The sequence below is a fragment of the Homalodisca vitripennis genome, unplaced genomic scaffold, assembly GCF_021130785.1.
Source record: "Homalodisca vitripennis isolate AUS2020 unplaced genomic scaffold, UT_GWSS_2.1 ScUCBcl_1954;HRSCAF=6225, whole genome shotgun sequence".
Classification (NCBI taxonomy): Eukaryota; Metazoa; Arthropoda; class Insecta; order Hemiptera; family Cicadellidae; genus Homalodisca; species Homalodisca vitripennis.
This window is the reverse complement of record NW_025778076.1, coordinates 21269-43606: the sequence shown is the minus strand read 5'-3', so window position 1 is coordinate 43606 and position 22338 is coordinate 21269. Positions and strand designations below refer to the sequence as shown.

The 22338-nt window shown below is 34.0% G+C and overlaps 1 protein-coding gene across 2 annotated transcripts in view; it reads right to left on the bottom strand.

Annotated features, from left to right (window-relative positions):
• LOC124371763 overlaps positions 1–21398 on the bottom strand; it is a 47199-nt gene extending 25801 nt beyond the window's left edge. For both annotated transcript variants that reach the window (XM_046830105.1, XM_046830106.1), the window contains exons 1-4: positions 21276–21398; positions 18592–18730; positions 15282–15428; positions 1539–1857 (exon numbers count right to left, since the gene is read on the bottom strand). In XM_046830105.1, the coding sequence (XP_046686061.1) occupies positions 1539–1857; positions 15282–15428; positions 18592–18697 (572 nt within the window). In that variant the 5' untranslated portion in view covers positions 18698–18730; positions 21276–21398. The remainder of the gene's footprint in view (positions 1–1538; positions 1858–15281; positions 15429–18591; positions 18731–21275) is intronic.
• Between the last annotated feature and the right edge of the window lie 940 nt (positions 21399–22338).

The window sequence follows — 22338 nt, the reverse complement described above, 5'->3', positions numbered from 1 at the left end:
GCAAACTGATTCAATTAAAAAAAGGCTTTAGTTCTAAAAAATGAATGCCCTATATGACCTGTGCCAATTAAATTAGACAATTATCAAGGCATATGGTGTAGTATCAATTTAAAAAACAACTAGAATATGTTTATGCATCACTTTAAAATGTTCAACATACTAACATCAAGAGTAGAAAGCAAAATTGACCTCCCATCACAAAATTTAGTCTTGATAAGATAATGAAAATTTCCATGACCAACCAAATTTGGTCTATTGTTCTCCTAGATAGTGATCAGAATAGTCATTCATGGATTGAGTCATTGATCGGCAGACCACTCTACAATTGGAGGACTGATTTTTATTCTCGGATCTGGACTTTAATGTTACATGGCAATTACTTCCAAGAGAGGCTTGTTCTATTAGTCTTCTTGGGTTAGATGTCAAGGTTATTTTGCTTGTCAAACTGAAAAGCCACAAGCGTGTAACTGAACTTCAACTGGCTTATCTGAGTTGAAGATCTTGCAAAATGGAAAAAATAAAAGTGAAGTAAAGTAAAGATGTCTTATTTTACCAGGTTAAGTTAGGGCTAAGAAGCCCTCTGTAACAATTAACCTGGGGACCAATCTTGCGATAACCGTTGGAAAGATTGGAAACAGATAAGATCTATAAAACTCTCCCATCAAAGTCTACTAACCCATTGTACATAGATAGGCTATATTGTTTAGTATCTGAAGCCATTACAGAGGGTTAGTTATAAGCGTGCCAGTTACCATACCCATTGCTCTGTTTGATTGTACATTTATTTCTCTCACATTTGCATTGTTTACCTGGCCAGGTGAACGGTGTAGAGCAGTAAAATAGAGTAAGGACATATCTAATGTTCACAAGACTTTGCATTTGCTGCTAAATACTGTAAGTAATCGCCTAGTCTTTGCTTTGCTTGCTGTATTTTGTAGATAGCTCTTTAATATGAGAAATCGGCACAGACTGCTCCCCTCTTTCTTAGCACCAAGGATGTTCACTGTGTTTGAGCTGTACACCATTTAACCAGTTATGAAATCCATAGTTTGCTACCATATTACTGAGAGGACAGTTTGTTTCGTTATGTAGAACTTTATAGTTTCTAAGACTAGTTTTTATGGACATCCCTTTGTTGTGACACAACAGTAAAGTCACCAGCATAAACTTTCTAGTCTGGGTATAAGGAATGTCAGCAGTGTAAATATAAAAAACAGAAAAATAAGAACAAGGACCAAACCCTGGGGAGGCCACCATGAAGTTCTCTAAAACCACTATCCTTACTTCCTCAATAAACCAACAAATGATTCAATTTTGCAATATTTTCAGTTACAAGTTTTAAAAGGAAAGGCCAATTTAGGAACTAATCAATGATCGAATTGATAACAGTTAGCTGAACACAACAATGTTAGTAATCTGTTACTCGAATGGCTTTACTTTATAATCCAATTCAAATTCAAATTATATTTAATTTAAAACAATAATTGTTTTGAAATTAATCAACACAAAATTAAAGCTTCAAGGGTTCTTATACTTACACTACATCTCCGCATTGTTCCTTCAAACATGTAAGTGGTCCATATATAGAATAATAGAAGCTCTTTCTTAAAAACTGTACACCTCCACAGTATTGTTTTGCACAGCCTTTAAAAATTAAAAGTTTAGGAAATGGACTCTTGGGGTTTATTCCGTTAATTTCAACGTTTTGAATATTTGTAAAACTTTCAGATGGGTTAGGATCCACAGTAATTTGTTTATCTTCTTTATTGTTTTGAGGTAAACTGCTTGTTGACGGCGTTGAACTTTGAAATGCAGGAAATGTAGGTTTGAACTGTTCAGCTAAAGATGGTTTTATTTCTGGAACAATAAACAAAATTATTCACAAGTCCATAAACATTTTTCTATAGAAAGTAAAGTACTAAATGAATTAACCCATTGCGGATCGTATTGTTTTGGCGTGCGGGCACCAGCGGGCACGAATTACTTTACGGTCAGCGGCCAGACGAACAGCAATGGTGCGCCACATCGTATCGCTCGCTATTGTATACTAGAAAATTCAGCTTTGAAGGTATTCGTTCAGATGGAACATGGGCCTGCTGGCGTATCCGTGATGTAGGAACGATAACACGCGAGCAAGGTTCCGGGGTGGCAGGATGATGGCTGAATCATAGTCTAAATAAAGCTCGGACGAAGCGATTACAACATCCGGGCCATAGTCTAGACTAAACCCGCCAACATGTACGTCTGCGTCGTTTAGTTCTGTGTCACTAACCTCAAAAGTATTATAATAACAACTGAGGAAAACACCCAATCAGAAGCGCTAAAAAAGCAGAAAGTAAACTCATATGAATGATTTTTCAACTTCGACATACAACTGCGATCTGTAGGATATTTATAAAACTTTTGAAAACTCTAAACGTATACCGTTGTTAAACACTCTTAGTTGGCAAGTGAAGACGATCGCCCGATCTATCAGACATTAATAGAACTATTTGGAGGGTAACTGAAAAGCAGACCGCTTTTGCGACCTGAGCTCGTCATCGTGCCGTTAGGCCCAGCCCCTGAGTGACGAGCCCAGCTTGTCAGTGATCCGCAATGGGTTAATGTGTTACAATTAAAAGAAATGTATAATTGAAAATGTGTTTAAATATTTCAATCATGGAAAAGTACAATTGTCCATGATTAACACTATTTATATTTGTCGTAATTATGAGTGGTCCGGGCGGCACGTAGAGTGCTGAGCAATCTCAACAAACCTCCTTTCACCTATTAGACAATAGACAATAGACAATATTCTTTATTGACATAATCATAGAGATCAGTACATGGCGTCAAAGTTACTTAAAAGTTTACATTAAATAAGTTGAGTCTAAAAAATTCTTTTTCATTGTAGAATGGTTTTGTAGATAGCCATTCATTCAGACTTCTCTTGAAGCGGTGTGGTGGTTCTCTTTTTTAAGTCTTCTGGTAGGTGATTTGTAGTAGAGTGCTCCTATGTAAGATGGTTTTTTTCTGTATAGGCTGAGTTTGTGGGATGGTAGATTAAAATTTGATGCATTACGGGTGCTGTGTTGATGTAGGTCTTGGTGTCTAATTTGTTCGGTGTTCACTGCATGGATTATTACTTCTCGAATGTAGAGAGCTACTACAGTGAGGATCTTGAGTTGCTTAAATGTTTCTCGACAACTTTCCTGGAAGTGGAAGTCCGGCCAAGCATCTTAGAGCTCTTTTTTGGTGTATTAAAACCTTTTCCTTATAGGTGTTGCTAGCTCCTCCCCAAATAGCTAATCCATATCTCAAGTGTGAATTCAAGTAAAGCGAAGTAAGCTACCTTAGCCATGCTCTGGCCACTCACCTGCTTTATCCTAACGAATAACGTAGGTGCCTGAGCTTAGCTTTTTTACACAGTTGGTCAATGTGGGGTTTCCATGTTAATTGTGAGTCTATTATGATGCCTAGATGCTTTGTTTGACTTTTTGCTGTTATGTCTGTTAATGGCAGGTTAAGTGATTTGTTTTTTAACGAAAATTTTATTTGTACAGTTTTTTTTTCTCATTCAAGACCAGGTCATTAGAAGCACAGTATTGCTTTGTCATGTTTAATGCTGCATTTGTATATCTTACAAGTTGTTCTGGTATTCTGTTTTTCTAAAGTGATGACTGTATCATCTGCATACATCACTGTATGGCAAGTTTCCTCTAGTTGGCTGGGAAGATTCATTAGTAAGTAGGAGGAACAGTATTGGACCCAGGACCGATCCTTGCGGCACTCCTCTCTGGACCTGAGCAAGACTTGACTGAGCTTTTTGAGCTATGTTATTTTTGGAGTAGTGTATTTCAACTAGCTGCTTCCTGTCATTTCAGGTAGCTCTCGAACCAGAGGGCTGCAGTTCCTCCTTCAATGCCCAAGCTTTTTTAATTTTTTTAAGCAGATGGCCGTGATTTACGCAATCAAAGGCCTTACTGAAGTCCAAAAAAAGGCTGGTTACATTGCGGCCCTCATCTAGCTGGTTGATGATATATTCTATCAGTTGCATTAGAGCACTGGCTATGGATCTTCCCTTTACAAACCCATGTTGCTGATGTGTTAGCAGATCGTTGTTTTCCAGGTGCTTTAGTAGTCTTTCAAGTGCTGCTTTTTCTATAATTTTAGTAAAAGTAGAGATCAGGGAAATTGGCCGATAACTGCCCAGTGTCTGTATGAGGTCCATTCTTGTACTTGGATAGATTTTGGCTATTTTTAAATTGTTGGGGAAAATTCCTTGTTTGAATGATTTATTAATGATATCTGCTAGGGGGCCACATAGTTCAGCTTTGCAAGTCTTAGCTAATTTTGATTGAAATCTCGTCTATACCAGCTGATGTCTTTGGTTTTAGGGAGTCTATGATTTTTTCTATATCTTCTGATTTACAGGTTGAAATTTTAAAAATTATTTATTGTTGGTGATGGCAGTTCTGCTGTGGTGATGTGGTTTGTATTATTATGGCTATCCTGGAGTGTTCTTTGTGCGATTGTAGAGAAGTTGTTGAAACAGTTTGCTACTTCCAGTGGCTGACGAATTACTTTTCCATTTGTATGAAGGTGTATCTGTTTATCTGCACTATTGCTAGCTTTTCGTTTCTGTGTTTTATTACATGCCAGAATGCTCGGGATTTGTTGTCTGCTCTATCTATGTAGGATGTTGTATTTTCTTTCCTCAGCATTTTTGAGTTTTCCTGGTCGTATTCTTTTTTTTCCTGGCTGCTGTTTCTTCATGCTTTATCTTCAGCTCGACCAGTACACTGTTCCCTCTCTAGGGCCTGGACATATAGGTTTTTTAGTCTAGCGCATTCCAAATTTCCATGTCAGTGTGTGTATATGTTTTTTTAACTTTGAGAGTTTAATGGGACAGGTGTTATTCAGTGTGGATTGTATAATGGTCTGGAAGTTGTTGTATGCTTGATTGATGTCTTCAGTCTGCAAAACAGAGTCCCAGCTTTGTGTAGTTAAAGACTGTTTGAATTGTTGTATTGATTTTTTGTTAAATATTCTCTTTTCCACTTTATTGTTACTTTTGTTGATTTTAAAGGTGTTAATTATGGCAGACTGTGCTGTGTGGTCTGAGAGACCTGCGTTAATGACTGCTGTTTGTATGAGTTGAGGGTCCAAATTAGTGCATATCCAGTCTATTAATTTTGAAGATTCATGTTGTAAATTCTTGTTGGAGGTAGCTGCATCCTTTTGATGTCAAATGAAAATGAGAAGTTCTTCTAGCTTAAGGTTGTCATTTGTGTTGTTTCGTTGTAAATTGTCAACATTTATATCTCCCATAACTACTATAGGAGCATTTGTTTGGAGCACTTTGTCTAACTCATGTGTTAGTATGTTAATGGCATGATCCAGGTTTGCACTTGGTGGTCTAATACACAGCAAGTACTTTTATAATGTCCTTCCTGAATTTTATCTCAAAAGTGGCAGTTTCACAGATTAGTTCTGTATTATCTTCACTTGTGCCTAGGAGCTTTACATGTTTTTCAAGGCCCTGCTTTACATATCCTGCCACACCTCCTTTGGAGTGTCTTTTTCCTAGTGAAGCCACCAATGAGTGAAAAGCCTTCAATGTGTGTTTGTTTTAGGTTTTTCTTGTGTAAGGCCATGTTCTGTTAATATTAATATGTCAGGATCATTATCATTTAGAAAATGGGATAATCTGTCTATTTTACTTGAAAGCCAATTTATATTTTGGTGTGTAATAGTTTTATGTTTTTCCCAGTATTTGTTGTGTATTTCATTTTATGAACCCAGCTTGTTTGTGTTTTTGTTCATAAGTATTTTCTTGTAGTCCTGATTCCAAAATGTTACCGTTTTATAATTTATGTAACTTTTGTGTTTTTCTTTGGGTTGTTTGGCTTTGACTAAAAAATTATCCTGGTTTTTATCTTCGTTATTTTCCAACGAAGGTGAAGTATTGTTGTTCTATATTGTAGCAGCTGGTATTCATGTTTATGAGGTCTTTGTAGGAGTTTATAAGAGTTATGTGGAGGATGTTTTAATGAATGTTTTGCCTGCATTTGTTAGTATCTCTTTCATCAGCTCTGTTAGTCAGAGTGCTGTTGTCTCTTTCGGTTGTGTTTACTTGTATTTTTTTCAGGTGTTGGGTTTTCTTGAGCTTAACTCTTCTTCAAGTGTAGGGCATTGTAAGTTGTAGTATTTTTGTTCTTTGCAACCTTAAGTGAGGTGCTATAAATGTGCTTGTTTTTTTGAGTATTCGGATGGTGGGTGGTTTCATGAGGGAGGTTAGAGAGTAGTTGGGGGTTTGCTGCCTTAAGTATATTTTCAAGATGTTTGAGGTGTTTTCTTGCAGTTGATTCTTGCTCAGATATTTTGGCTAAAGATTTCTTTATAGTTTGAAGCGATTGCTTTGACAAGGGACTTATTTTCTTCTAGTTCTATTTCTAGATTGTGTTTTGCCACCTTTTAGTTGGCAGTTTTCCTCATCAAGGGAGTTGATTAACAAAGATTTGTCAGTTGTTTCATCTTCAAGTTGTTTTTTATTTTGTTCCGGAGGTCCTGAGTTTAGTTGAGAGTACATTGTTTATTTGTGTTGAAAGGCAGCATTTTTCATTTTCATATTATTGAATTATGTCTTCTCTCTCTAAGTTTACATTCACTTTTTTAGCTTCGTTTTTATAAATTCCATTTCTTTTTCCAGCATGCTGATTTTTCCTCTAAGCTCTCCTGTGATTTCTTCTGCCAGCTTTATTTTGTCTTCTAGTTCTAGCTGAGACTCAGATCTCTGTGTTTTCAAGTCATATAGTTGTTGCTTGAGAAGAGTATTTTTCAGTGAGCAGTGCATTACCTACCTCAGCTGCCAGTGAGAGCGATGTATCGTGATCCAAATCGTTCCCCTGCTGTAAGGTTAAGGATTTTTTTCTTGCAGTTCTTCAATTTTTGCTGTTGCAGCAAGGAGAGGAGTTGGAATTTAAATGTCTTTCTGCCTCAAGAAGAGCATTATTAAATTTAACATTTCTGTAGTTTTGTCTTAGGCTTTTCCCATATTTTTCAATATTTTCCATGTATTTGAAAATATCTATCTGTTTAATTATTCCCAGTCTCGTTTGTGCCAAAAAATGTTACGATGTATTGTACTGTTTTGTTGTTTTAAGCTTTCTTCTATGCTATTGATAATGGCAGGCCAGTGTGGCATAGCCCTTTACTTTGGCAAAAATAATTTCACCCACACGAAACAATTCTTTTGCGGTCATGTTGTTTGAAATAGCCTTTGTTACTGTCCAATATTTAAAATTGCAGAAAGGAAGTTTTGTTACTAATCAAGTGCCCTGGTTATTTGTAATAGTACAGACAGTGTCAATGATGTACAGCTTCTCCTGTCATTGTCAGATATAGGCAGTATGCAGTACTTAGTTGAGCTATTATTGCATCTGTAAGTTGAAGGGGTTGTTTAACTTTGATAATGTTGTATATAATTTGTTTATAGTTATAGTTGGTTAGTTTTTTTTATTCAATCTAATAATACACTTATAAATCAGCCTTAAAAATTAAATTTTATTTATATAATCTCTGTATTTCTCATGTCAGTAGCTACTAAATTCACCACTGTACATAAGCAAAATATTTTGTCAATAAGTTTTTTTTATTTTTATTAAAATATTTCCAATTAAACTGAGTGCTTATGAATTATAATTATAGATTTTTTATTGAAGAGCTCTCTATTTTACAAACAAAAGCAGAAATCAGTCAGTGTCATTGTATATGTAATCTGTTGAAGGCAGAGTGGTTATCAGTTGATCTTGACTTGATAAGACAGGTTATAATTAATCCTTATACCTGCTCTATACCTCAGGTGGTTGAGTAGTGAAAGTGCAGTGCCCTGCTAAAAATTATCTGTTCACAGTATACTCACAGTATCCAAAAGTGAAATGAGCACAACTTTGATATTATAATGTAAGTAGATTATGTTTAAATTAAAGATTATTAGTGAGAGCTTAGCATTGCACTCTTCCAGTCTTGCATTGAAGCTGAAACACTTCTCTAACATTGCAGGAGAAATGGCTTATGGCCACTTTCAATTCATCCAGTCTGCAGGGTTTGTTTGTGTAAACCCTTGCTTTAAGGAATCCCCACAAGAAAGAAACAAAAAATGCTGACTGGGGAGCGAGCTGACCATATAATGTCCCCAAAATTCGAGATTATTCGACCAAAAAGTTCATCACCTCATTGGTTGTTTTATAGGCAATTGCCCTATCATGCTGAAAATAGATCCTCTTGGGCACTAAATGATTTCTCTGAAGTTCAGGGATCAAGAAGTTAAGTAACATCCATAGATAATGTTGCGAATTGACCGTAACTATTCAACCACCCTCTTAACCCTCGAGCTGGCAGTTGAAATGTCGTCAAGTGGCAGGCCATTTTGAGGTGTTTTGCAGTAGTATCGGTTTTTAATTTTTTTTAAAATATAATTTGATTATAAACCTATATGTATTATATATCATTGTTTTCACAAGAAAATTTAATTTTTATTTATGAAAATAAAAACCCCAATATATAAGAAATTTATCACTTTTTTACTAAGTTTGTTTTCAAAAAAATAAAAAAGGTATGTAAAAATGGTGGGGGTGCACCTATAAAAGACATATTGTGTGAAAAAAAAATATTTCCAACATACCCAAAATGTTGAAAATTTTTTATAGTTTTAGAAAATGTATAGTTTACTACATTTTGTTTTATTAAAACAATTATGAAATACTCTAAAACTGAAGAAAGTACAATACAGCTAAATTCGTTGCTATGGATACGACTGTGTTATAACATTCATCAAAACCTTAATTATTACTCGAAAAATTCATAAAATAGGTTAAAAGTAAGCCTATAAAAATAAATAAAGAAGCTTTATATCATGATCATCGCATATGAAAATGATCCTAAAGCTAACTAAAACTATCACAACACTGCACATAGCCTAGAATACAAAAGCTCACTAATATATTTTTTCACATATATTTCTTCATAACATCACAAAATAAACTGATAAAACACAATCTACGAGAATTTATACGCATAAATAAACACACTTATTACATAAAAACACTTATTTCATGTAATAAACTTACGTTTTAGATGGACAAGAATAACGTGACCGGGTAACAATACAACAACAATGGCCGACTGTTTACAAACAACTCTCGTTTTCAATATGTCGTACTTAAATCATGGCATACAAAACAAAACAAGATACATCGATCAAATCAGCAACTATTTCTGATTCCAGTGGTATATGAATCATTGCAGTTTAGTTCGTGTATTGATTATAACAGATGTCAAACAGGCACGTGTCATATCGACTGATTTTCAGGCGACTGCCAGTTGTAGAGTTAAAAGAAAATGGCCCAATGAGACAACTTTTTCTTAAACCACACCCACAGTGACCTTGGGACTATGCAGAGGATGTTCATGTAGTTATTCAGGTTTTGTAGCAGATTAATAACAAAAGTTCTATTTATTAACACGACCGTCTAAATGAAAACGTGCTTCGTCAACGTCAATGAAGTTAATCATCATTGAAATTTTGTCATCAGACATTATAAGATCAATCATTTGCTCTGCAAATGCTTTCCGCATTGCATAATCATTAGGCTTTAGCTAATGGACGATAGCCATTTTATATGGGTGGAAATGGAGAACAAAACGCAATATTTGTCTTTCTGAGCGATCAGACATGTGCAGAGCAGCAGCTTGTTTATAGACCAGCCGCCAAGGACTGATTTTCACAGCTCCTTTTACTCGTTCAATATTCTCTGATGTCTGGACTGACCTAGAAAGGCTTGTTGTTTTCTGTTTTAACGTAGAACAAGTAGATCTGAAGTTACTCACCCAGAACATAATGGTGTTATGAGTAGAAACTCAGCCTCTTGGAGCCACATCAAAACATCTACGGAACAGCAACGCAGGATTCATCACTTTTAAAACTGCCTTGATAAACCACATGCAGTGCTTAGTCTACCACTACTCCATTGCTACTAAAGATGTCTGTGTTTGGGCTCTAGAACACGCATATCTTCCCCACTACCTACTCGCCACGCAGTACCGCGGTGAAAAAAGAACATTTTGCCGCTCTCTGTAGTGTCAGTTTTAAGTTCGGATGTTTTATATTAAGTATTACAAGTGTACCGTAGTTATAATCATTCTCCTGAATAGCGGTAGGAAGTAGGCTCTTTGTTAACTAGATGTGGTACTTGGACATTATTTTGTTGGTTTGACCTCTCCAGCTGTTAGAGATGTCAACGGTGATAGGTTCCCGAGCCGGTCGCGGTTGGTTTGAGGAGAGAGGGGTAGTCTTCAAGTCGAGTGCAGAGTGTCTACATGTGCAGTTCAGAAGCCATAGTACTTCCTCTATTCCTATACATTTGGGATATAGAGTTAATTTTTACCCGGTGTGTTTTAAGTCAAGTTTTAAATTTCTTTTTTTTCCTTTAGTGCGTAATAGTTTTTCAGCCTCCATAGTCTTCAAAGTAGTAAGTCCCGTACCAGCGTTTAGTTTAACATCTTTTGTTTTATACTGTTGTGTTAAATTTTCTAAATTTTGCCATATAACAGAGTCTGATAATTAATTCAACTTTTGAAGTATTGTAAATTAGATTTTGATCCTAAAGTTTACATCAAGCATTGTGTAATTTTTATTTTGAATATTTTGAGAAGAGAACATTTTATTTTGTTAATTTAAACCTTTTTGGTGAAGTATACCTTTTTAGTTTCATTTTTAATTTTGATCAGACTCTAAATTAGATTTGACCGATTGAGAGAAATTTTGAAGAAAAGCAAATCAAGATTTGGTAAAACTTTGTTAAATTTTGAGTGAAATTTAAAATTTGGAATAAATTAAGTATTTCCGAAAAGTTGTTCTGATTTATAGAAAATTAGCTCCAGACTTGTTTGATGTACACTAGTTTGTTGTACACTAGTTTGATGTATTTTTGAGTATGCTGTTGTTATTTTTGTATATTTAACTATATAAATCTTCTTGATTGAGGTTACTTAATGTACAGTTTCACCAGATTCCTCACATTCACCATAGTTTCATTTTTACCACATTATTGTTTTGTTTTCCTTGTATTTTGTACTCTACTCACTATTATTCGTTAAGAAAATAATCTAAGTGAGTTTGTTAGAACGATTGCCAGAATCGGCTGAGCTACATCGTTTAAGGGTGCTACCCAGCCAAAATCGACCGCTGTACTATAATATCAACAAGGAACGTAAAGGTGATTGAAAACTACATAAGTGGACTTCACAAGATGAAATTCATACTTTTACTGAATTCTGTGTTGAGTTATAAATGGAAAACATTAGAGAGTTGTTACAAATAATTCAGAACTAGAACAAAATGTCATTTTTATATGATGAATTGTGTAAAAAAAAAATGGTTATTTTAAGTAGTATTCATTGTATAATTTTAAGAAGGAGTTGTGACACGAGGCACACGGTATCTTTTCAACCACAAATTAGTTTATATTCTTAATACACAAAAACAGTACAATTAAGTAATTAAAGACCTAACAAAACAAAAGAATTAACTCACAAATAACCAAATAGACAAAATGACTGCCTTTTACGTTCTGACCCAAAATTAACGAGTTCTTTCTACGACCAAGAGGAAACAATGTACCAATTTTCAACTCCCTAGAAGGTTTCTATCAGAGTTATTACATAGACAGGTTGGTAGACAGACAATCCTTGGAACAAGAGGATAAGTATACCAATATTATCAAGTCTTTACAAGGTTTCTATCAGAGTTATTACATAGACAGGTTGGTAGACAGACAATCCTTGGAACAAGAGGATAAGTATACCAATATTATCAAGTCTTTACAAGGTTTCTATCAGAGTTATTACATAGACAGGTTGGTAGACAGACAATCCTTGGAACAAGATGATAAGTATACCAATATTATCAAGTCTTTACAAGGTTTCTATCAGAATTATCAAATCAAATCAAATCAAATCCATCTTTATTCACATATACATTGAGTACAGTGTTGCGTCATAACAATAATAATGAGAGTAGTTTCAGTTCTATAGACTCCTCCAGTCCTGAAACTCCTGTATGGTGTATATGGATCGGTCTAAGAGCCAGTCTGAGAGTGCTTTCTTGAACTGTTTATCCTGTAGTTTCTGTAGGTCTTTTGGTAGCCGGTTAAAGAAGGCAGCACCTCGATAAGAAGGCTTCTTTTCATACAAGCTGAGTCGATGTGCCTGTAGTTGAAAGTTGTGTCTGTTTCGGGTGTTGTAGTTATGTTGATCCACCAATCTGGCTTGGTCTGATCTTAACGCATATATTATAACTTCACGTATGTATAGTGAGGTTATTGTCAAAATCTTGAAATCTTTAAAAGCTTCCCTGCAGGAGTCTTGTGGTTTTAGTCCTTTTAATGTTCGTATTGCTCTTTTTTGTATTACTAACACCCTTTGCAGATTTGTTGCGCTTCTGCCTCCCCATACTACGAGCCCATATCTTAGGTGTGCTTCAAACAACGAGTAATAGGCAGTCAGCACTGTTTCTTTGTCACTTATCTGCACTAATCTTCGCACAGCATATAGCCCGCAGTTTAGTTTTTGACATAGATGGTCCACATGTAAGGTCCAGGAAAGGGTGTTATCCAATATGATGCCTAAGTACTTATTTGATGACACAGTTTCTAGTTCTGGTAGTCCACAATAATTATTTGAAACTGTTGTGAATATGAGTTGATTAGTTTTTGTTTCATTAAGCACTAGGTCATTTTTGTAGCAGTACTGTTTTTCCGGACATTTGCCATCGTTCAGTGAAACAAGAAAACAGTAACACTACGTTTCGAGATCTGCAATCTGATCTCTTCTTCAGGTGAAGGGCATTAAATTGGCAGACCAACCAATCAGTCAACCATCAGTCGAGATTAGGCCGCTTTGGTTGCCAATTCTAAAAAATGAACTAAAGAGAAAACCAAAAGTATCAAACGGATCTGATATTTGTAATAAACCAATGCGGAGTCACAATATGGTTTTAAGAAGTTCATCTCGCATGAACCAATAATAACGAAAGGGCCCATTCCTGTTCCCCTTCCCTTGTATTTCCGCCATCTTGTTTTAGCCAGCCGTCACGATTGCCATTGGCTAGTCCTTCTGGTCAGTCGTAGGTGGTCAGTAGACGAGTGAAGACGCATTGTGACCTGTATTCCGTAGTTTAGTTTTAATGATTAGTGTTTTGTATAGTTTTGTATTAAGTGCATGTCTTTAGTGTTAGTGAAGTTGACAACAACATGTAGGTTGTGTTTCCTGACTTAGGCGTGCCACAACGCTTTAGTAAGATTTGTTTATTTTAACTTAGTTTGTAATTATGTATTAGGTTAGTTCTTCACCTGAAGAAGAGATCAGATTGCAGATCTCGAAACGTAGTGTTACTGTTTTCTTGTTTCACTGAACGATGGCAAATGTCCGGAAAAATCCTGTTTCCTTCACAATCCTTCCATCGTCAAAAATAACCTTTAAACAAAGAAGTACTGTTTTGCCATATTGAAAGCAATATAACTGCTTACTTCAAGGTCTTCCATTTTTTTGTTGGCGATAATTAGGGCAGTGTCATCAGCAAACATCACTGCTTCACAATATTCCTCTAGGTATTTTGGGAAGTCATTAGCTAGAAGTATGTAAAGCACTGGTCCAAGTACAGATCCCTGAGGAACGCCTCTGCACATTGATAAAGCTTCAGATTTTACTCTCTGTATTTTGTTGTTTACCTTACAGGTGAGCTCTACTAGTTGTTTCCTGTCACTCAGGTAGCTTTTAAACCATTTTGCTTCTTTTCCTGTTATACCAAGGATATTAAGTTTTTCTAAAATAAGTTTATGATCAATGCAGTCGAATTATTACATAAACAGGTTGGTAGACAGACAATCCTTGGAACAAGAGGATAGGTATACCAATATTATCAAGTCTTTACAAGGTTTCTATCAGAGTTATTACATAGACAGGTTGGTAGACAGACAATCCTTGGAACAAGAGGATAAGTATACCAATATTATCAAGTCTTTACAAGGTTTCTATCAGAGTTATTACATAAACAGGTTGGTAGACAGACAATCCTTGGAACAAAAGGATAAGTATACCAATATTATCAAGTCTTTACAAGGTTTCTATCAGAGTTATTACATAGACAGGTTGGTAGACAGACAATCCTTGGAACAAGAGGATAAGTATACCAATATTATCAAGTCTTTACAAGGTTTCTATCAGAGTTATTACATAGACAGGTTGGTAAACAGACAATCCTTGGAACAAGAGGATAAGTATACCAATATTATCAAGTCTTTACAAGGTTTCTATCAGAGTTATTACATAGACAGGTTGGTAGACAGACAATCCTTGGAACAAGAGGATAAGTATACCAATATTATCAAGTCTTTACAAGGTTTCTATCAGAGTTATTACATAGATAGGTTGGTAGACAGACAATCCTTGGAACAAGAGGATAAGTATACCAATATTATCAAGTCTTTACAAGGTTTCTATCAGAGTTATTACATAGACAGGTTGGTAGACAGACAATCCTTTGAACAAGAGGATAAGTATACCAATATTACCAAGTCTTTACAAGGTTTATATCAGAGTTATTACATAGACAGGTTGGTAGACAGACAATCCTTGGAACAAGAGGATAAATATACCAATATTATCAAGTCTTTACAAGGTTTATATCAGAGTTATTACATAGACAGGTTGGTAGACAGACAATCCTTTGAACAAGAGGATAAGTATACCAATATTATCAAGTCTTTACAAGGTTTCTATCAGAGTTATTACATAGACAGGTTGGTAGACAGACAATCCTTGGAACAAGAGGATAAGTATACCAATATTATCAAGTCTTTACAAGGTTTCTATCAGAGTTATTACATAGACAGGTTGGTAGACAGACAATCCTTTGAACAAGAGGATAAGTATACCAATATTATCAAGTCTTTACAAGGTTTCTATCAAAGTTATTACATAGACAGGTTGGTAAACAGACAATCCTTGGAACAAGAGGATAAGTATACCAATATTATCAAGTCTTTACAAGGTTTCTATCAAAGTTATTACATAGACAGGGTGGTAAACAGGCATTCCTTGGAACAAGAGGAAACTGTATACCAATTTTCAAGTCTCTAGGTCCTTTTTATCAAGAGTTATTGTACAGACAGATGGGCAATGTCACAATTTATATGTTTGTCAAATATAGGTAATTAAAATTTTAGTACTTATCTCAATACCTGTCGATTGGTGAATGACGGGCCCAAACCTTGTAGTCTGTACTCCTGGTGTTGTCTGAACCAGTGAATTCAAGGATGCTCCTATAGAGGGCACTGATCCAAAATTACAAGAAATTTCAGGTTTCATAAATCCAGATCCAGATGGTCCTGTGAATAAAAAATACAAAGATTTTCACTAATAAATTATTTTGAGAAACCTCTGTTGTAGCAGTTAATTTTTTATCATATATTGGATACAAACTTGAAAAGGTTATTTAGCAGCAAGAGGACCAAAATTAATACATGCAATATGAATTTACTTTTGTATGACATGATTATTCTTATAGTTTTCGTAAAAATAAATATGACCTCAAATTTATAATCCTTTCAATGCCATCAGTTCTCCAATTCTTGTACATTCATTAAACAACAAAACTTCAAGTGGTTACACATCGGTTTAAGTTACTTCGAAAAATAAACTGTATAGTACAAAAATAATTAAAATTTCCCTTAAACCATAAGGGTAGACGTTTGCTGGTTAGAAGTAAAGTTTATCTATCACAAAATATTCACATATTTTATGCTACACAAACAAAACACCAAATCTATTTTATATAGAAATTAAAAAAATACTTAGTTTAATTTTTATGCTTAAAAGGAAATATATAATTATATACAGTTTTGTTTAAAAATAATAAAATGTACAATAAAAAGCTTATATACAAGATGGTTAACAAGAAAGTGATGTCTACTCAGAGTCATCTTCAGTATGCGCTCTTTTCTATTCCACCTGTACGTCCATCCAGAAATACTGAATCTGATACTATTATACAGTAATTCACAAATTTCACTAGACAACAATCCACAATCTATTTTGTATCACAACAGAAGACTATAATCGTAAAATAACCAACACAACTAAACAGCTGTCTTAAACAGTGCAGCTGCCAAGTACAAAGTTGTCAGATTTCAACGGCCCGTGACGGAATAAAATTATTGGTTAAGCATTAGCGATTACTCATGGGGTTGGCAAAATTTCATTTTGGTCTGACTGTCCCTATGAAAAATCAAAAACAAACTGATCTATAGACTTGAAATTATCCGAGAAGCTTCATTTAGGCTGGACATTAGCGGATATTTTTTATATTGGCCTTATTGGTAACCATGGTGGCAACGAGCAAATATTAGAATAAATAAATTTGTAAACAAACTGATATAAGACATTAGTTTTTATCATGTGATCAACACGTGTAGCCTAACTACCCCAACACATACAACCTAATGTTTTGGTGACTTGTGTGTACCACAGAGTAAAAAGAAAAGTATATGGACTTTTATTATTCAAGCACTGCTATGAAACCTAATGAAGAGAAATGTGAATGTATCATATGGTAAGAAATCTCAAACAATAAATAAATCTTTGTAAATAAAAAAGAAATAAACACCAATGCACATGACCTCATTTTTTTACTGCCTGTCACTTTGAGAATAAAGTGAGTTATAAACTTGAAAATGCATGCAACATCAGCGATGCTTGTTACACGACAAGTAGTGTGGTATATTCTAACTTGTGTATATGTAAAAACGAATACACTAGTAGAAAATGTGGAGTCTTCTGATCAAAATTATATAACTCTTAATATAAATCAGCCAATATCAGATTGTAACTAGTAGATGGTGTGTTATGTGTATGTGTTATGTGTAAGCAAATTACAAACTTTGCCAGTTTGAGAGGTAAAGGCTATAGCACATGTAAGTATGTACAAAAAACCTTACTCTACGCTTACTTCACATAGTTGCTTGTATAGATCAACAATAAAAATATAGAAACTTATGTAGTGACAGCAGTCATGGTACAAACCACACTATGTAAATGTCTGTCCAACTATCTTTTGTACTATTCTGTCAAATTTGTATGAAATAAATATATATCTATTTAATTTCCATACAACATTACATAACAGAAAAACAATTTTTTTATACATTATTGATAAAGCTCTAAAAATGCAATAAACATTAAGGGTTAAACCACGAACAATGCAAATATTTATTAATGTTTACCTATATTTTGGATTGCAAATTAATTATGGTGAGTCCATTACTGATTGTTGAGTTACAATAAAAAGTATGTGTAAGTACACTCAAGAAAATGGAAACATTCTGAATTAGACAGACAGCAAAAGGACAGAAGATGAACTTTGATATAAAAACAGTTAAAAGTTAGATAATAATTACCATACCACTGCACTCTGTCTAATTTTTCAAAGATTTCAGACCTGTTCTTGCTGAGCAGTTAACAAATTTCCGGAAGAAATAAATTATTTTGATGACTCCCAATTTGGTTACCAAGCAAATATAACAACAAAATTATCCTCTCCAGTTTTTCTGATTGGTCTTTATTTGCCTAGGAGAGTTCGTAAAGTACTGCTTAAGCCTAATATGATCTTTCCAGAATTTTTCATTGTGTCAATCATATAAAATATTGATTGAAAAATTTGAAATACAAACATCTGTCTTATATGTCCATCAGTAATGTTTTGTCTGACATGTTGTTTGATGTTTATTTACATTTCAAAATTTATAATTGTTACTAACATATACAGTTAAGCATGTTTTTTGTCCTCCTCCGTAGACTAATGGTTATAGTCTCGGCTCTCTAACTGAGAGATCACGGGTTCAAATCCCGGGGAGGGCCAATCATGTATAGACACGAGATAAACCAGTGAACATCGAAGCCTACATAGCTGTGTAGCTGAGGCTTAAAAAAAGAGAAAAAAAGCATGTTCCTGTTTTTTTTTTAAATGATGTAGTGAGACCAGTTGTAGATGATTTATAATGATAACAATTTTTTACACCTGTTTGTTACATACAAGCAGATAAGATTGCAGCTTCAAGTACTAAGGCAATATACACTCATATTTGTATAGGGACCAGCCAGTGAGCTTTTTACAGGTCTGAAATAAATGTCCAACAAAATAAAAATATATATAAAACCATAAAAAATTAGTAAAATCAGAAATGAAAATTATTTTCTGTAAAATAAGCATAATTTGTATTTCATTACATGTAATTGTAGTTTAAATTATTACACTAACGCTCAATAACCTTAACAATCACACTAAAACTAGTAAGTATTATATTACCAGGTTTGACAATTTTTCAAGATAAACACTAAAATGTACTTAGCCTAGATTCTTCTAAGAAAACAAAAAAAAATTGAAGAAAATTATCAAATGGGCAAAGAAGTTTAACTTAACTAAAAATATGAGGGAAAATACTTTAAGCAAAAATACAGGCACTAAATACTATATTATAAAACTAGAAAAAGTACCTGAGTGAGAAAAGCTTTGTTTAGCGTTTTTTATCTTTTCCTCCAACATCCGTTGTTTCTTCATCATTCTCCTTACTTTTCTGGGAGGAATGTTAGTAGTAAACATATTGGCATACAGTGTACTTTGATGATATGACCTCTTCAATACATGAAACATAAAATTAATTGATTATAAAGGAAGAATTTTTTTTAATTAACTTAGACACAAAATCTTATTTAATCACATTAATTTCTTTCTTTAACACAGTCATTAGCAGGCAACCATAAAGTAAAGTATTTTTAATGAGATAGGATTTTCTAGTATTTCAGTCAAATTTACAATTTCTTTATGGATGCCCTAAATTTTCTTGCAATTTTGGATATTACAAAATGTTTTTTAACATTTTTATTCTTGGAAATTTCTATTAAACTTACTGGTTTAGGAGCTACAGACTATAAAAGTTACTAACCTTCTAATGGCCATTGGCAAGAATCTAGACGATATGTCATGTTTGATTTTAACACATATAACAAAAAATCGGTAATTATCATATTAACCGCCGGGGCGGAAAAATACGAGTTTTGCGTTCTTAACTTATTGGAATCGTCCTATATAAAAAAAAGTATAAGGTTTGATGGGGTGGAAATGAGAAATAACGAAGTTCTAGAAAATAAAAAATTAAATAACTTTCCAGTAATATCTCCATGTTCTACATCCACGTCTAGCGTCACGTGACCTTTTGTGGCCAATGATTGAACCTCGTGATGACGTCATCGGTTGCGCCGCCATCTTTGCAAACGTAAATGAGAAATTACAGAAATGAGCAGAATTTTGATCAAAATTAATAATGTTTTTCTTAATTTCGAGAAAAAAATTAATTACGAGTGCCTCCGGCCATCAGCGCGGGCTTCGGCAGCACCTTCGGTGCTGCCCCGCGCTGATGTCAATAAAAGAAAAACATCCCTCGAGATAGTACCTATCAGTAAAATATAAAATTCTAGAGGGGCTGATCAAAAATATAAATTGAAATGTAATGCAAAGGCAATTATGTAAAGTTTAAAAACTAAATAAATCATGAAAAACTCAAATACATAGATGGATATTAACAGAGAACACTTACCATTAGTGTGTTGGCGGATATAGCTAAACAGCAGCAACAAAAAAGTGGTCTATCACAACGAAACGACACAGTCTCCCGGTTTAAAAACACCACTCGACCGCACGACGAACAAATACACTCATTTTAAAAAATGCCCTGTTCTATTAAAAAAGAGATAATTTCGTTTCGGTTAAAACGTAAGCTCTTTACGTGCCCTACGAAACACTCCGACACACACAATTCACTAGGGTTGGTTGAACTAGTGGATGGTTGATTCATCATTGTAAACTCACTCACTCAATCCGACCTACTGAACACGATATCTTGTGTAGAACTGACCTATGCCCCGGACAACTCAGATAACAGGTATGCTATCAGGCTGCTATCAGTCCCGGCCGCAGATAATATTCAAGTAAACAGATTATCCAGACACAGCACACAAACTGAACATTAAAACATTAGAAACTTTACCACTTATCAATATACCCCCTAAAATCATGTTATTTGTCATTTGCACCCCCTAGTACTATATATATTTTTTGTTCAGGAGGGTGAGCAGAATACGTTGGTAACGTCAAATTCGTGATTTGCCGCCCCGGCGTTTAATCTTACTGGTACCAAAAAATCGTAAATTCAAATCTTAATCTAATAAACGTATTATATGTGTATTCCTAATTAATTGTGCTATAAAAAACAGGTATTTATTACCCAAAGAAATAATGCTTATCAATTGTAATAAAGCATAAATGTTAAGGCATAGATTGAACAGTTTGCCGCATAGAAAATTGAGCTCCTTACATAAGCCAACTTCCACCTACTGTCTTAGAAGGAACAGACTAAGTCCTTTCGGTCTGCGAGAACTAAAGCTACATCACTGAGGAGATGAATTTGTCATGATTATGACTTTTTCATCTCAATAAAGTTATTTTTCCATATAAAAAAAAATATTCTTCCCAACAATAGTAGCATACAGTAACAATCAAATGTGCCATCGACTTGTTCTTAGTTAGTTTATTTTCAGCGAAATTGCGGAAATTAGTTGATTATTTTTTAAAGTATTTATTACAGTTTTGAAGCTGTAGGATAATTCGATATTACAATTTATTTAACTTAGCATAATATGATTTCAACTTAGGCCTATTAGTTATAGTAATTGGTAATGAATATGAGGAAAATATGTAAGATACTTCTCACAAGTGACAAGATTTGTTTAAGTGGCTTCAACATGTGAGTTTGGATTCTGGTAACCCATGGGGAGAATTCTTTCCTCCATTTCACAAAAGCGGTTACTTATTGATATCAAGCTGGGCAAGTTATAAATATTGTAAGGTTTCTTTGATATCTAAGTCTAGACCATAGTTGGTTTTGTTGTTTCGTAATGTTATTGTAAAATTTATGTTTATAGATTATTATGTCCAAGATTCTTCTTGTTATGGTCATTTATTATATCTCTATTGTGTACTATATTTACATATTATTGAAGTAGATTATCGAGTTGTTCAATAATATAGCAATCAAATAACAAGTGTAGACCACTTATTAAAATTTCCCCGACAATATATTTAAACTTAGGGAATTAGATAACATTTGTGGTGTAAACCTTACCTTGCTATTTCACCTTAGCACCAATCTCAATTATTTCCAAAACCCCAGACCTACTTATTTGTTGGACAACTTTAACATTTAGTTTTATATTATGAGCTTCCAATTTACTATAAAAAATAAAAAACCCGGATCCGCTTATCATACTCTGCCCAACGTCTAATAGCCTATATATCATTAATTATGATCTAACAATACAGCATACAAAAAGCTGGAAAATAAAAACACTTTGTTTATACATAAACAAGATTTTAAAGACACCTTTGTCGCTAATTCCCTAAAAAAAACTAACTCCTGAACTCTAAACACAGTCTATGCCCTGACTTTTGTTTGACTGGTCTCGTCTCGACCGGTTCTCTGGTAGGAGTAGTTTATACCTACTCAGTCCAAACCTCACTGTTAGTGTTAGTATAATTTCACTGATAACATTACTAATCTAGCTACCATGAGTCATGGTCCACTAACACTCAGCTACTCACATGAGTCACAAGTCAAAAAAACTCCTAAATTCGTAATTCTCTCCGCTCAGCTGGAATGCTGTATTTCTGTTGGTTTTATGCAAAGAGAAAAGAATAAAAATATTTTGTGATCCTGAACATGCAGTAATATTAATACTGACTGAACATTTTTATTTAGTTAGACCTTTAACTTTAATTTTGCCTGTATTATCATAAAAACAATATTTCAAATGCTATAATTAAAATTTTATTATGAAACAGCCTAAAGTAATAGTCAGAGTGTTATACACAATTATTTATTTATTTATTCACTCACGGTAAACCCATTGCATACAAAAATAGCACAAATTGGTAGAAAAAAGCTGAATAGAATAATCAATAGTAAAGAAGTTCAAAATAATTATGATTATAGTACAAAAATAATTTGAATTAATAGCATAGTAATAATAATTTAAATGCAGACGACGTAATAATAATAACATATCAACAACGTATTAAAATCAAATAATATATAACAACAATATAATAATAAATAATATATAACAACAATATAATAATAAATAATATAATAACAACGATATAAAATAAATAATATAAATAGCAATAAC